General features: G+C 37.8%; 1 protein-coding gene across 1 annotated transcript in view; it reads left to right on the top strand.

The window, feature by feature from the left end:
• The window catches only part of TMEM163 (transmembrane protein 163), an 86754-nt gene that overhangs the window by 36426 nt on the left and 34691 nt on the right, over nt 1-15637 (top strand). Inside the window, exon 3 of the mRNA XM_041407413.1 lies at nt 15233-15276. Coding sequence (XP_041263347.1) covers nt 15233-15276 — 44 coding nt within the window. The remainder of the gene's footprint in view (nt 1-15232; nt 15277-15637) is intronic.

Raw genomic sequence — 15637 nt, 5'->3', positions numbered from 1 at the left:
GGGTTTTGGCCAGTTGTTTTTACTGTTTTTCAGTATCTGAAAAGCTTTAGGGATGGTGCTTGTTGTGCAGTAGTTCCAAAAGAAGCCAAAGGCAAAATAAGAAGAGATATCTGTGCAATTTTCATGTTCTGATAATGGAGTTATGTGTCACAAGAAACACATTGCACTAAAATCTATTACAGAGAGGACCTGCATCTTTAAACTAACATCAAGGTATATAATTAATTGACCAAACTCTAGGAAATCACCTCATCTCTGCAGGACTTGCTGTGCAGACACTCCTCTTTTAACATCTTTTAATGTTTATAATAATCTGTACAAACCTGTGTAATGATATTACACAGGGTTTCTTTTGATGCTGTTTCTAGATATTTTTATTCACACAATATTTCAGGCTGTGTAAAATAAAAGGTGAGTTACAAATTGTTCTGCAAATTTTGATGCTGTTTCTAGATATTTTTATTCACACAATATTTCAGGCTGGGTGTAAAATAAAAGGTGAGTTACAAGTTGTTCTGCAAGTTACATTAGGGTTTCTTTAAGAAAGAGAGGATATTTTCATTATCCTTGTTGTGATAAACTTTTTCATGGATCCTAAGTAGTTTTTTGACGTTTAAGGATGAACCAGTACCTTACTGATGTGCTTTATTTTAACAGTTGTTTTGCCTATGGATCAGAACTTTCTCACAGAGTTAATTTTACAAGAAATTGAAAATGTTCTTGGTATGGAGCTGTACAAATTTAAAGTGGTGATGAGAGGAAACAGATGCTGTACATCCATTTCAGGTCAGCTGCCAGAGATTTAAAAAAAATTTAACACCAGCAGATTTTTTTTACTTTTCTGAGTTTGTCTGAACATCACAGAGTGTTAAAGGCCCAGCCCCTGACTATTGTCAGATCCAAATTTGCAAATAATCAAAGTGACTGTAGTTAACCTTTTCTCAAGATGAAAGAATCTGAATCTGGTTATTGCTGGATGCCAATTCAGACTTCTGTCTAAATCTGCCAAACTAGTTGTATCAGTAAAGGATAAAGACTGTGTATTTTACATAGGTGGAAACTGAATTATATAGGGAAACTAGATTGGCACAAACAGCCAATTTGAATGAATGTTAAATGTCTAATCTTACTGAGTATTTATAACATTGTTTCCATTTGTTTGTGCATATATTCTTCTAGATCTCTCAATGAACTTTTCTTTCTGAGACTGCTCTCCGTGGTACCTGTCATGAAATTAATCATCTGGCCTGTGTTCAGTACTGCAGTTCCCAAATGCCAACACCTGTTTTTACAGTTTCTTTCACTGTAGAATAGTGTAATTCATTGATTCCTTTTGTGTCAGTATAAAGCTGCAGACTTTTAATCCTGAATTTGTTAAAGAACATCAAAGATCCCTATCAAAGATGGGAATCAAATAATCACTGTTTCTTGTTGTTCCATAACATGAAATAATATCAGAAACAATTGAGAGAATAATTTGTATTAATGTATGGCATGAACAAAGATAATTCACAATTTTATTTAAAGTTCTTGCCATCATATTTATTTAATAACTCCTGATAAGCACCTTTTACTCCTTTATTTTGTTTGCTTTTGAGTAAATGCTTTATTTGCCTCAAAAGCAATAACTGGTCAAAAGCCATTACCCAGTTCTTAAGGAAGTGGCTTACTTCATCAGTATCACACCCCAACAAGTCTATTGAGTCTCTGATATTGAAAATATTTCCAATTGAATTAGTGTTAATGAAAGTGTTCTGCAAATGCATATGAGTCAGTGATTATCAGATCTCTGCTCAGATAACCAGTGAGGTCCCAGCTGTGGGCTGGTGCTGTGCCACTGTGAGATGAGGTCTGAGCAGAGGGAGCACAGGGGAGCCAGCTTGGACAGTGTGGGTGCCAGCCAGAGTCATGGGGAGGAGGTATTTGAGCTACTAATTTGCAAGATTAATTTTAAGAATAATTATAATTGTACAAGAACAGGAGAACATAGGTATTTCCCTTCTAGGCTGGTAGTTAGAAGAATATTAAAAGCCATGCCAGTGAGTGAGTTTGCTCATAATTCCCACTGTAAAGTTTGTAACCTGTTGATTTTGTTAAATCAAAGCCCAACTCTAACAGTGAAATGAGGTAGGAGTCAGCATTGGCTTCAACACACAGCTGGCCAGGTAGGGATCTGTCATTTTGTTCCTGTTATGACAAAAGCAGATTCCAAAGAAGCCTTTTATACAAAAGCGGGATGCTTTTGCTGTGCATTCCTGGGAAGATCATGCATGTGAGAGAAAAAAATGAAAAAAGTAAATAAATGGAATCTTTAGAGTATGATTAGTCCTTTGATCTTTTCCTCCTCTGAATTTTCCTTGTTGTGACTGGGATCCATCAAACCACGGTCAGGACTTTGATTACATCAGTTTGCAATGTTGAAAGTGAGCTGTCATTCCAAGAGCTCATTTGTGTACCAGAGTTTTGGATGACATAGCTGGGAGAGTTGTGCCCCAAGATCCCTCCTGGACAGTTTGTACAGTCTTGTGGCTGATAACTCAAAATACAGTGCAGTGCTAAATGCCACAGAATGGGCTTGTAGTGTACCTAGTGTCTGATCCTGAGCCATGGCACTCCGTTTTTTGTCATGTATTTATAAAAAATGCACGGGAGGCCAGAAATAAGTAACTATTTTCTTTGAAATGATGAGCCTGTAGATATAAGCATATTATGAAGATTGCTTTCTGTGTCATAAGAGCTTTCTGACAAATGAGAGATTGCAAATCCATTTTACAAAGATTATTAAACTATGTGTGTGCACTGTGTATGTTCAGAGTGATCACCTCCTTTCCTGTACCAGGATAAATTCTTGCTGCAGAAGAACTTTCAGAAGTGTTCTTAAGCCCTTTCAAGACTTTATGTGTGAACTGTGACTAATCTCATGACTTCCATCTGGAGCAGCTGTGTCATTCCTACTTCCTACCCCAGAGGAGTCTCAGCTCTAGCTCTGAATTAATTTTTTTCTCTCTAGAGATTACTTGCAATTGCCTTTTCTTTATTTTATTTTTTAACAGAATGAAGTAGTGTATGGCAGCATATTTTTAAAGAGATAGTATGCAGAAGGAAGTAGTCAGGATGCTTAAGAAGCTGTTAAAAATTCTCATTTGAAGAAAGGATATTATCTTTCAGCATTTCAAACCTGTATTTGCGAAATAGTGTTTTCACTTGTAAGTTTTCATTTGTATGTATATGCTGCTTGGCACAACATATTTATCCTGGGAATATGTTTGTAAGGCTTTTCAAGAGCTTGCTCCTTGGCTTTGCTGTGCATGTAGCAGAAAAAAAGTAATGAATGTAGTTTGAGTTTTATTGACATGATTACATGTGTAAATAGTGATGTACAACCTTGTAATATCCCTCTGTCTTATCATCACATTTTTTATGATATTATCTGGACTGTTTTCTGTCCAAATAAATTAAGCCCATCTCATCAGAGAGGATTGCAAGTCTTCTGTTACTTTGATCAGAATTAGCAGAAGATGTGTCAAGCCAATTACTCTGAAATTGGGCAGATGCAGAGCAGTGTGGTATGTCAATCACTTAGTGGGTTTTCTTTTTGTTTTACAACTCTGGCTCTGTCAGGGAAACTCTTCCCAATCTTTGAATTGCTGGATATGACTTCCTATTGCTGCCTGTTGTCAAGACCATGCAATTGGAAGAAAACTGCAACAGTTGTAAAATGTTGAGAGACATTTTATTTAGAATTACCACATTTAAAAGCTACTACCAGAGCTTGTTTAAACAAACACAAAAAGAAGGAAATTTGCTAGTAAGGCTCATATTTAATTTTAATTTTTGCTTAATGACTTGGAGCTCACAGCTGACACGATACACTGGGTTTGCTCTTGGGCTGTAGACCAAGCCTGAGTGCAGAGCTGTTTTATGTGTGCTGTGTGTCTGTGGCATCCTTGCTGTCAGAGCATCCCCATGCTACAGCACTGAAGCAGGATTGATGACAGGGCTCTTTATTGCAGCCCTTAGCAATAGATTGTTGAGATTAACACATTGTCTGAGCAAGAGATTTGTCTGAAGGGCCTGCAATTCCTCTCTACAGTTACATTCAATGGAGAAGCAGCAGACAGCTGCTTCTCTCCCCAGAAGGTTTGTTTATATTTCAGATTAGAAAGATAAAAGATTGCATAGAGGATTTATTTTTTCTATTTTTCTTTTTGACTTTTGATCTGTTTAGCAGAATTGTTTCTGTTCAGAACTTGACTGTTTAATTAAATTTGTGCAAGAAGGGTGAATTTTCATTTCTTGGTGGTTTTTATTAAAGGAACATTAGTAATCCACTTCAAACTTGAAGATTTTCAGGCATTCCAGCAGCTCTACAAGAAGGAGAGCCAGGGTCTGCTATCTTTTAGTTGGTGAGCTGAAATCAATCAATTTTACTTGAATTACCTGGACTATTTCACTGCTTTGTGAAAATAACATAATTTTCCCTATCAGAGGTGGAAATGTTAGTGTAATGTTACTTTGATGATGACCCATGTTAAACATATGGAAATAGGTGATAAAATTGCCATTTGGTCTAACTGAATGAACAAGGCAACACTTTCAGTCATCTCTTTATTTCAAGTTACCTGACCATAGGAATGACTTCTTAGTGTAACAGTCTAAGTGATAAACTGCCACAGATTATCTGACAATACAGTAAATGTAAATGAATATTGATAGGACAGTACTGAGATTAAATTATGAATAAACTTGCTTATTCAGTGTGACCATTGTTTTGTTGGTGTTCTGTAAGGTTTATTAGTAAAATGGGCCAGTTAAATTTATTATAATTGTGATAGTTTTCCCAATTTACCCTCTGCTCCAAAATATCTGTTACTTTATTCCAATATAATCCTTCCAGGTGTGAATTTGGGTCCTTTGTCAAATGTGCCTCATAAAGAAATTCTTGAACATACTGATCAGTGAAGGGACAGCAAGTAATTTTGCATTTTTAAAACTGCAGATTCTTAGAGTGTGGGAGCACCTCTGTGGGAGTTTTACCAGTTTATGATGTTAAATGGCAGGAATTGTACTTTCACTTGTTAAAACTGAAGATTAAATAGAAGGATTTAACGGGGTATAGAACAGCTGTGAAGCAGTATGTAGAGATGTCCTTAGCATGATGTGCTGTGTGCTTAAGTTCTGAGAACAGGTCCTCAGGCTCCTACATACTAAAATGGGCTGGAGAAGTCTGGTCAGATGTCCTTTCTCACAGCCAGTTGAGGTATCTAAATTTTTTTCACATCAAAAAGCAACTTTACATTGCAATTCTGTTTGGACATGTATGTAAAACCAGGTTTTAAAGTTTCTCCAGTAAGTCACTGAGCTGTCTGGGATGGTGCACTCCTAATGTCCCTTTATAAAAGGAAAATCTCTAAGGTTGTGCTGTATTCTGGCAGCCTGCTTAATTGTGCTTGGCAGCTTGTTTTGGCTCTGGAGCTGCTCACCAGCCTTCTAATTAAATAGGGGTGCCCTGATATGTGTCTTGTCTCTGAAATCGATAGGGATGATGAAAAGGGCTGTGAAGGCAACTAATTATCTTTCAACAACCAATGCTTTTCAGTTTGGATCTTCCCTGGTTTTCATATTTTTAAGTTCATTAAAATGCTTGGAGAACAAACATTTTGTATGAGATGAAAAGTCATGAATGTGGATTTCTTCTGGCCTTGTGCTCACACACCTTGTTCCATTCTTGGCATGTTCAGGAGAGCCACACATAGAGAAATAAATATAAATATATCTATATATGTAATATAAATTTCCAGCTTTGGTTTTGGTCAGGTGTGCATGGGCTCCAACCAGGAGCAGCCTTTGGTCTCTAAATCCCAAACGTAGATGTGAAGAGAATTTATTCTATTTCTGTTTGTCTTCCTCAAGAACAGCATTGCAAGACAACCACCTGTGAGTTAAGCGAGGAACCAGACAAGAATATCAAGGAAAATGCCAAGCAAATATCTTCTTTCACCTTCATAAAAAATAGAACACAGATAGGTGGTTATACTAGAAAGGGTTTTTTAATAAAGTTTCAGCTTGCCTCTTGTGTTCTCAGAGTTTGAATGTAATTTTTAATAGCTCTTTCTTACAATTTTTTTGGGTGTATTCATTATTTGGTGTCCAGCTGACAGTTTTGTATGGACTCATTTTTTTCTGTTCCAAATTCAAAGGAACCTAAAATGGGGGATGCTTAAAATAGTCACCTTTGCATTCATGGCTCCCACTGCATTTGTGTTCTAGAGGTTTCAGCAGGACAAAACCAAGCTTTAAAACCTATCAGGGGGTGCACAAGTCACATCAGTTTCAGTAATTAAAATTACATTATACTAGTGCAAGTTAAGGGACAATGCAAAATCATTTTCAAAATGGATATTTTTTTCAGCACTTGATACACTTCTGAAGATGTGCTGTATTTCTCTATAGAAGGAAACCTGCTTTGATTTTCAGAAGTCTGTTCAAATACTTTTAGTATAAAAATAGTCTCTCACAACTGTTGAGCTGTGGGAATGCCATAAAGCTCCTCCAGATCGTTTCTAATTGGGGTAATTTTCCATGGGTAAAGTTTGCAGTTCTAAAAAGGAAGGCTTTGACAATGTGAAATATAAAAGGCAGGTCATAGCAGGACACAGTTTACTCAAATAGATAAGATATTGATGGTGTCTGCTGCCACTCTTTGCAGAATTTCTCCATCCTTTTGTAGGGTAAAATGATTTTCCCTGTGTGCAACCCCCTGGACTGTGGAAGTACTTGCACCCTGTTTTAGGGGTAAGAATCCTAGGAAAGGAGATGTGGAAGGGTTGGTAATAGGGTGTGTGGGACTGTGCATCTACCTGCCTTTTCACACAGTTACACTCTCTCTTCAGAGCTCAGTCCTTCTGGATTATTGAATTATTCTGGATACCTGATCTTCAAATATCTCTGGGTTTCTGATCCAGTTCTGTTTCCTTTCCTCTGAAACAGGAAGACTTTTTTTTTTTTTAATGTAAATTTAGTTACATGGCTGTAATGATCTCAAACTCTATAACTTCCTCCACATACACACTGAAAGGAAAAGTGAAAATCCACAAAATAAAATAGATTCTAATTTGTTTGGAAAACTTTTCATGGTAAATACAAACAGTTGCAATGCATTTCTTCATATGATGAGCTGCTTAAAATTTTATTGAAATTCTAGGGGAAATAAAAGAACTTTGATCAAAAAGTTTGTATATTCACTTGCAATTTCAGTGGAAATTTTCCTGTCTGACAAATTTCCATTTATTCATAAGTTGAAAATTCATCTGTGTTGTGTCATGGATTGTAGCTACTAAACAAGAGTTCTTACAGTTAATGTGGAAAACTGAGAATTTAGCCAGTGCCTTTGTGGTCTGGTTTTAAATTCTTACCATGGCTAAAATGTGTTTGTTTTGCCTACATTTAAAGGCTGCTGAGAAGAGTCACACTGGAGTAAATGTAAACCATAGACAGGGTCTTTTTTTCTTATTTAAGGAGTGTATTTAAGCTAAAGGACAGTTGTAATACTTCTAGAAATATAGATATACTTCTATAATGTGATATAAGACAAAGCTAACTAAATCCTCTCTTGATCTGCATCCTCCATGTTGCACTTCTCTCAGCCAATTTATAGGGAGCAGAGGTTAGATTGCAGTGTGATTCCAGGTATTAAAACTGTCTGTTTGCTGCTCTGAGGATACTAAATTAATATTTTTTTTTTTTAACAGCAGCACTAATTTGTTTTAATGCTCTTGATTTCTAAAATACCCCTGCTTGCTCATAGTCACATTTGAAATAGTAGCGTGAAAATAGAGAGCAAAATTAAATAAAAAAATACCGTGCATCTGGAACTTTGGCACTTGGACATTTCTGATATATTTTTTTTTCTAGTCTAAATCTGGCAGACTTCAAACTGAGCACCTTTTTTAAAATGAAACCAGTAGGCTTCTTTACAGGGATGGAGACAAATAACCCTATCAGGGGCAGGGGATGCAGTTCTCACTGGTTATGCTCTTTTTAGTGTGCTGTGCTTCTAGATAAAAGTTATTAACAATATTTTTTTCTTACAGAAGCCAATACACAGTCATTAACACAGTAAATTATATTCATACATTTATTGTTGGCTGTGCTGCAGTTAGCCTGAATCCTTGCATATAAAATTCTATGTTAATACATCTGAGCTTTTGTACAATATCTGTCTTTAATTATCTTTTTGAAAGGACCTCTTCATCTTTCTAATGTGACCACAGGACAGGAACTTACCAGAACCTGAGAATAATGGCAATGTTTCATCTCTTTGATTAACAATTCAAAACCTTCAATGACTGGTAAAAATGTTAATCTGTGTCCTAGCTGTTACAGGTTTGAGGATATATTTATAAAACATGAGTTGGTTGAATCCCTATGAAGATGCCAGAAACTCTTTAGGTTAGATAAGGGTCTTCACCTCAGTGTCCTGGTTTATTGTGTTAATTTTGTTTTGAATCAACTGGTCAGACTCCCAAAACAAGTTTTTTTTTTTTTTTTTTTCCCTTTTGTGCTAAGTAGAACCTCAATACTTCTCTTGCCTCCAGTCAGTGAAACAAAAATTGGAAGAAATTTTGTGTTTGAAGAGTCTCCCAGGCCATTAAATCTAGATAACCCTTGGCTGGAAACAGCAAGTAACACATCTTGGCCAGAGGCTTTAGAAACAGCTGTTGAGTGTTTCTGATATCACCCAACATTTGTGGTAATTTGTGGCTTTTTTAGCCAAGGTACCACTCCTTGCTTGTCCCAGTTCAGGGTCAAAGGGCTTCCTTTGGTTTTGGAAGCTCACTCCAGGCTCAGAATTACAAAGCTTGTGGATTATAGGCATAAGCTGCAAAAACCTCCCTGGTAAACGCTCAGTTACAAGCTTTTGAAACATTCTAGGCCATTTCAGTTGTTATATTTGGAGTTGGGGCATCAATAATACATAGTTTCATTAAAAGACAATGTGCTTTAATGTCATTGCAGTGAGTTATTTTGGGCATTTCCAGTGACCCCATTTGAAATACAACAGATGAAAGCATGCACCTGTATATTCAGTTGCAGAGAGTTTGCACCACATATCTAGCTGTTTTTTATAGACCTAAAAGTTTCATTATTTCTATTCTGAAATGCAAACATATGCATTTAGTATCCTGATAAAGCTCAACTGGAGCTGTAACATATGGACCCTCCGTTAGCTCCGGCCCCCCTGGAAAGCCAAAACTAAACAAAAAGACCAAGTCCTCCTTTGCTCTGATTTATTTGTGTTCCCTTTTTTTTTTTGAGATGATCTTGTTTGGAAACAGAAGGTTGGCACCTGAGAGAGGAAGCACAGGCGTGTGTGAAACAGTGGGATGCCAGACAGGAGGGATCCTGCTCTCTCCTGTGCTTTGCAGAGCGCTTGCACATGCTGGAATATTGCTGGAATATTGCTCCTGAGCAGCTCTGGAAATTGCTGCTAACTCTGCCTGGTGGGAGTTGTCTGATTTCTGCCTTTACAAACAGCTTTCCCTAAAGAAATGATTCCTGTTGTTCATCTCTAGCAATGCTAGGAAAGAGTGCCGCAGAAAATGGACAGCTGGTATAGTTGGCTGACCATTTATTAGTGCTCTACTCACTGAAGGGTGGCAGGGAATGCTTGCTGTAGGTAGAAGATATTTCAGCAGCTGTTAAAAGATATCCCAGAAGTTATTTTTTCCTGAAATCAGGGGCAGATTTACTGTCAGTGTCTGTGTGTCTCTGCCATTCAGGTTCTTTATACCAGGCTTCTTTATATCACTGCTGTGCTCAGTTCGCTGTGTGTTGCAGCTGGGTCACTGTGTTCTCCACAAAGGTAATGTTTTCATAATTTAGAAAGTTATCCCTTGTTTTCTGTAGTAGCATTGTTTCACAGTTCAGGATTGGGCAGTCCTGTGAGTTTGCCCAGTCTGGCCCATTTGTGGGACATGCCAGGAGAGGCCTGGCTGCTCTTTTGGCGGCAAAAGGGGAGATGAAAACAAATCAAACAGAAGTGAATCTGCAGCCTAAGGGAGGTTGAGGACTGGTCTGTTTTGCCATTCTTGGTTCTTTGTTACTATTGCTGAGCACCATGGTATAATGGATAACCAGTTTCAAGTGGAAACAAAAAACATGTAAGCAAAGGGAGTTAGGGGAGAACTGACATTTCTTTTCAAGAACCGCAAAAGCAGATGTTAAAAACTTCTATAACTGAAACACTGAAAAATGAACCACTTAATATAGAAAATACTGAAATCAGCAATAATAATAATAGTAATAAATAATATTAAAAAAATCTGCTAACATGTGAACAAACTGGAAAGAACTGTTTTGATGAAACTCAAGGGAAAACCTTTGAACAAAATCCTGAAACTTTTTTCTTCTACTATAATAATAATAATAATAATAATAATAATAATAATAAATGTGGAATACATTCAACTTATATATGCTGTTGTATCTCACTGCAGAAAATGAAGTTACAAAAGTTTGCAGCTGCTAAAGATTTAACCATTGCCAAACAAACAAGCAGAATAATTAACTACATAATAGACCAGGAAAGACAATTATTCCTGGAAGGTTTTACTACTACCAATAGCAAAATTTGTTACCTTAATGAATCTGCAGAGATTTTTTTCAGGATACCTTGAGGATTTTTTTGGTTTCTTTGCCTGAGGGTGATGCCCCAGGCAGTGGCAGAGCAGAAGAGTTGATGTCTGGCTCTAGGGCCTCGTTCCCTCTGTCGCAGAGCTGAACTTCCCCAAGGACTGAAATCTCCCAGGACTCTCCTGCAGCTCATTCTGCACAGCGTTGCTGTGGCATCTTTCAGGCAGGTGGAAAAATGAACCCTCTTGGGGGCTTCTTTACAATTGGTGGTGAATTCTAATGAGATGAAGATCCAGATTTGATGTGAAGTTTAGGTTCACTTGGTAGATACATCACATTGTGATGGTACTGAGCAGAAATGAGGGTTTTACCTTGTTGATGCAATATCGACTGAGAAAATGAGCCAAAGATTTTGTATAGATAATGTTTTTACACTTCTGCCAGTTACTTTGGGATAGAAAAATGGATCTAGAAGGATGACACTGATGGATAGCTCTGGATCCACCCATGAAGATAAGGTATCTGGCAGACTTGTGTCTGAGATACTGAATGTGTGGCAGCCATTTGTAGATGCTGATTGCAGAAATTTAATGCATGTGCATAAAAATCCTTAAATTTTGCTCTACCAGAATTTTGGGGAAGGGAGAAGGCACCTGAGGCACCTGTTGATTTAGGTCAGTAACATTTTTAACAAGTATCAACATTATCAGACATGTCTGTTCTTTGCCTTCAGTTGTTGTGAGGGATTTTTAAAAAAATAACTGCTTATTGGTTTTTCTCTGTTTGAAATGCATTTAAATAAACTCTGAAATATTTGTTGTAACATTAGTTTTAGATGTTTTACCAACACTAGGCAGTGAAAACAGTCTGTATTTCAGTCTCACTTCTGATTCAGCAGAACTTCCAGTTCCTCTTGCTCGTGACTGTACAACCTGCAAGATCTGCATTGTAATATATAGAGACATAAACCCACCACTTTCAGCAGTGTTCACATTGCCTGACTGATTTCTGCCAAGTGCAGGTCATGCTTTTGAAGCCTTGGTATTTTATGTGCTGACATCCAAGTGTGTCTTTCAGAAAGCATAATTTCAAAGCAAACATGATGGAGTGATTGTCCCATCTAGAGGAACTGCCTAAAAATAACTTTTCCCTTTCTGAGTAGGTAAGAGGAGACTTTTATGACAGGTGGAGGAGCAGTTTTTATCCATCTCTCATTTGTAGTCAGGCTCATCCCAAAAATTTTTGTTTGAAAGAGCTGGAGTCAATTTTCTATCCCATTTCTTGTCTCCTAGCTTTGTACAAAAAGGTGCCAGGGAGCTCTCCCAGCACTGGGGAGGAAATGAGAGTCCCAGGGTAACAGCAGGGTCCTCACCCTAGAACAAATTTGAGCTGGATTAAACCTGCCAAAGGCTGGTGGCAGACTAGATGTCTGGAAAGTTAAATTGGAACTATTCTGTGGAGTTAAAGCCTTAGTTACATGATTTCTCTCTGATGCACATGAAATGAATAAAACCCTTATTTTGTTGAGAGTAGAATGTGTGGGAAATAGGCTATTTTTAAATTTATTATTTGGAATTACTTTGAAAGGGGTGAAGGAATTCCAGCAAAACCTGACCTACAGGCCAGCAGACTTCACAAATTGATATTGCTGTGCAGGTGGAGACAGAGGCAGATTTGTTGCTTACTGTGCTGGCTCTATTTTTAGCTTCTGACTGCTTGCAAGTTCTGTTTACAAATGTCAGGAAAATGCATTAGGATTATCTGCTTTATTGTAGAGGTAATAAAACATTGTCCAATTTAGCCAATAAAACAGCTAAAAGCAGGCTCCCCCTGCCATGGCAGTGCAGCTGCTCAATGTGTCTTCACAGTGGCTTTAAGCTGCCTGCTCTGTTCTTTCCTCATTTTTTTGTTTCCCACCATTATTCTGCCTCAGTGTGGATATCTGGAATCTCTGGGGGGTTTTTATTCCCATCTGGGAGTAGCTGAAAATGCACTTTGGGAAGAGGGAAGGTGAGGGATAGCAGAAGCTCCGTGGCCCATCCCTGCAGTGCCCTCCTGGAGCCCCGCAGTGACTCTGGGGCAAAAGGACCACAAGTATTCCTCTGCCCAGGGCTCTCAAATGCTTGGCTGCTAAGAAATCCCTCCCCAAGAGTCCTTTCAGCTCCTTTCAGTGTCTGCAGTGGGAACCAGTTGTTTTTAGTGGATGTGGTTGGCCTGGTGCAGCCTGTACTGACTGATACCCTGTAATCCAATATTAGAGCTGCTTTCACTGCCACAGAGCCTGGATTTGTGCACAAACATCCTGTTTAAGCTGGGGTGACTTACTGGGGGGCTTTATGACTGTTCTTGCTAGCTAGGAGTATTAATGTGCTTAAGTCAGGGCTGAAGGTGCTCTTACATTGTTATGTGACTCTGAAAGAAAAAGAAATGTGTTGTTTATTCCATTAGAAAACCAGTATGTAAATAAATAATATAGAAATACATCTTTCCAGTGCTTAAAAGGTCTTTATTACTTTTATTATGGCCTTCTACCAGTAAAAGTTAGTGTTGTAGGATGCCAGTCCTAGTCATATTCACTAATTAGCAAAAAGGTTTGAGCAGAGTTATGACACTGTTAGTTAATACTTGTTTTTCATTGCTGTTTTAGATAGCTCAGGACAAACAGATTGTGTGTTACTGCTGTGATAGAACACATAACATAAAAATAGTTCTCATGCAGAATTCCCTGTGCTTTAAATATACCAAATATGTCCCTTCAAGCATCCTTAAGGTGTGGAACTGCTATCTGTATGCAGTTCATCACCAGAGAAATTACATATTCATTTTTAAAGCAACCATACAATTAGTTAGTTTCAAGTCTGGATCTGAGTTGGGAAAGAAACTGGCAATTTAGTAAAAACTGAGGAGTTAATTCCACTAGAGGGGTAAGCTAGAAATAGGAGTAAAAGTGTTGCTTTGAACTGCATCATGTGGAAGCAGCATTGACAGGAACATTGCAAGTTTCTATGTACCTGTGAATCCCCATCTTTTTTTTTTTTGCAATTTCTGCTGATTTTGAAACTATATGCCTCTAAGGAGGCAGACAATGAAAATTTGATAGGCAATATATTATTATGCAGTGAAGTGTTGAAATTTGCAGATCACTGGCAAGTCTGACCGAGAAATACAGCTTCCTTTTTTACTAGGGAATGAAGTGTGAGAAATTATGGCTTAAAAATGAGAGGGAGATGTAAATCTACACTGTTTCAATACTCTTCAACTTTGAGAAAATTTGAGTCTGGAGAGGAACCTTGATGACTTTTCTTTGTGTTTTGCCCAAATGTAATGATAAAGTCCAAATGTTTGTGACATCTGGCTTGCTCGTGACCACACCTAGGTCTCAGATCCATAACAAAAAGGGTTTTTTTCCCCAAGAATTTAATTTCTGTTTATCCAGATAAGTGCCACAGAGCTGCAGCTTGCTGTTACTGAAAAGAACAGTCAAATCATAGTCTCTCTGTTCTGCCAAGCTGCTTTAATGAACACTGAGAATTAGATATTGTGTTTGTCAGCCTGAGATTGACAAAGTCATTGATGAGTCTGGTTTTTTGGTTTATTTGTTTTATTTTCTACAAAAATGTGTTCTTATCAAGTTAGCTGATATCTGTTGATATAAGAGTAGGCACATCAATCCTTTTAGGCTTTATTTCAAGCCCTCTTAATACTGGAGCTGGAGTTCTGTGAGTTTATTCAGGGAGCAGAGGTTCAGGTGGCCCTTCACAAACACAGCAAGAAGGATGGAGTGCTCAGTGCCTGGGAGCTTGGCTGGGGTTGCTGTGACCCTGGCAGCTGCATTTGGTGAAGTCCCATCTCCAGGAGACTCCTGTCCCACTGCTGCCTGCTTCTTCCCTGCTGTTTCTCTGGGCTGTTGAAGTATTTGTTCTGGCACAGGCCTTCCTAGAATTGGAAAATGAGGTGATGAAATTAGGATGTGAGGAGTAAAATTTTTTAAATTGTGGTTTTTTTCCTAGGTATTAGCACATTTTTTTGTCTTGGTTATTTTTTAGAAGGTACCATGTGGTTAAAACCAGGGCTGCTCAAAACTTTTCCTGGTATTTTCGCATTGGAAGCCACTGCAATGATGGGATCTGCAGCATTTCTTGGGGCTGTGTGAGTTACCCTTGGGATTTTTGCCAAAAAAATGGCACTCAAGAAGTCTCAATGGGCCTGGGTGGTTTTCTGCCATCCGGTTCAGGTGGCCTGAAACTCCTGGCTGGAGCAAGGAGCACTTTGAGATGTGTGAAGTTTTCTGAGAGTTTGATATTGTAGTTTCAAAATGTTTTTGTTAAAATCTGCATCTAATCTGTTTCATGAGCAGATTGAATTCTGCTCAATCTCCCCCATTACAGTTTTGGAAGAAATCTCTTCAGTGTTCTGACCATCTCCTGTGGCACAAGGTGTTTTTGTAGACATTTTCAAGTGTTGGGTCAGGTTGTTCTGGTGGGAATTGGGTGAAAGTAAATCCATGTGTTAAAACTGATTTTGTAGCTCTTGAACAACATAAAAAAAATGCAAAGAAAGTTTAAAGTGATTCTAAATAATATTTTCTTTCCTTCAGCTGTCTCCGTAATGAGATACAGTGCATCATCCTTTGGATTTGCTGTAAGTAGAGATACAATTGAAATATTATCTACTCTTTTTTTCTTTTCCAAGGGCTTTTTCTGAACATGAAATACTGCATTTTTTTCTTATGGTAAGTTAATGGAAAGGTGTGCAAAGTCAATAATGGATTAGAAAACATATTGTTAAAGTCAAGTATTGGAAAGGGTGGCAAAGATACTCTAATTATACTTTTCCAGTTTCTGCCCATTAAGTCCTATCCTGGAGATAAAACCCATGCTTATACCTCATTGTTGATAGATTTTATCCAACAGATATGGTTTTCTTATGCAAAATCTCTCAACTACAAATCAGTTTTGTTGTTGAACTTGAACCAAATTCTGAAGTTCCCTTCTGAACTGTT

This window comes from Onychostruthus taczanowskii, unplaced genomic scaffold (genome assembly GCF_017590055.1).
Source record: "Onychostruthus taczanowskii isolate IOZ18803 unplaced genomic scaffold, ASM1759005v1 scaffold10, whole genome shotgun sequence".
Classification (NCBI taxonomy): domain Eukaryota; kingdom Metazoa; phylum Chordata; class Aves; order Passeriformes; family Passeridae; genus Onychostruthus; species Onychostruthus taczanowskii.
Note: the sequence above shows the minus strand (reverse complement) of the source record. Positions and strands in the feature narration are given on the sequence as shown.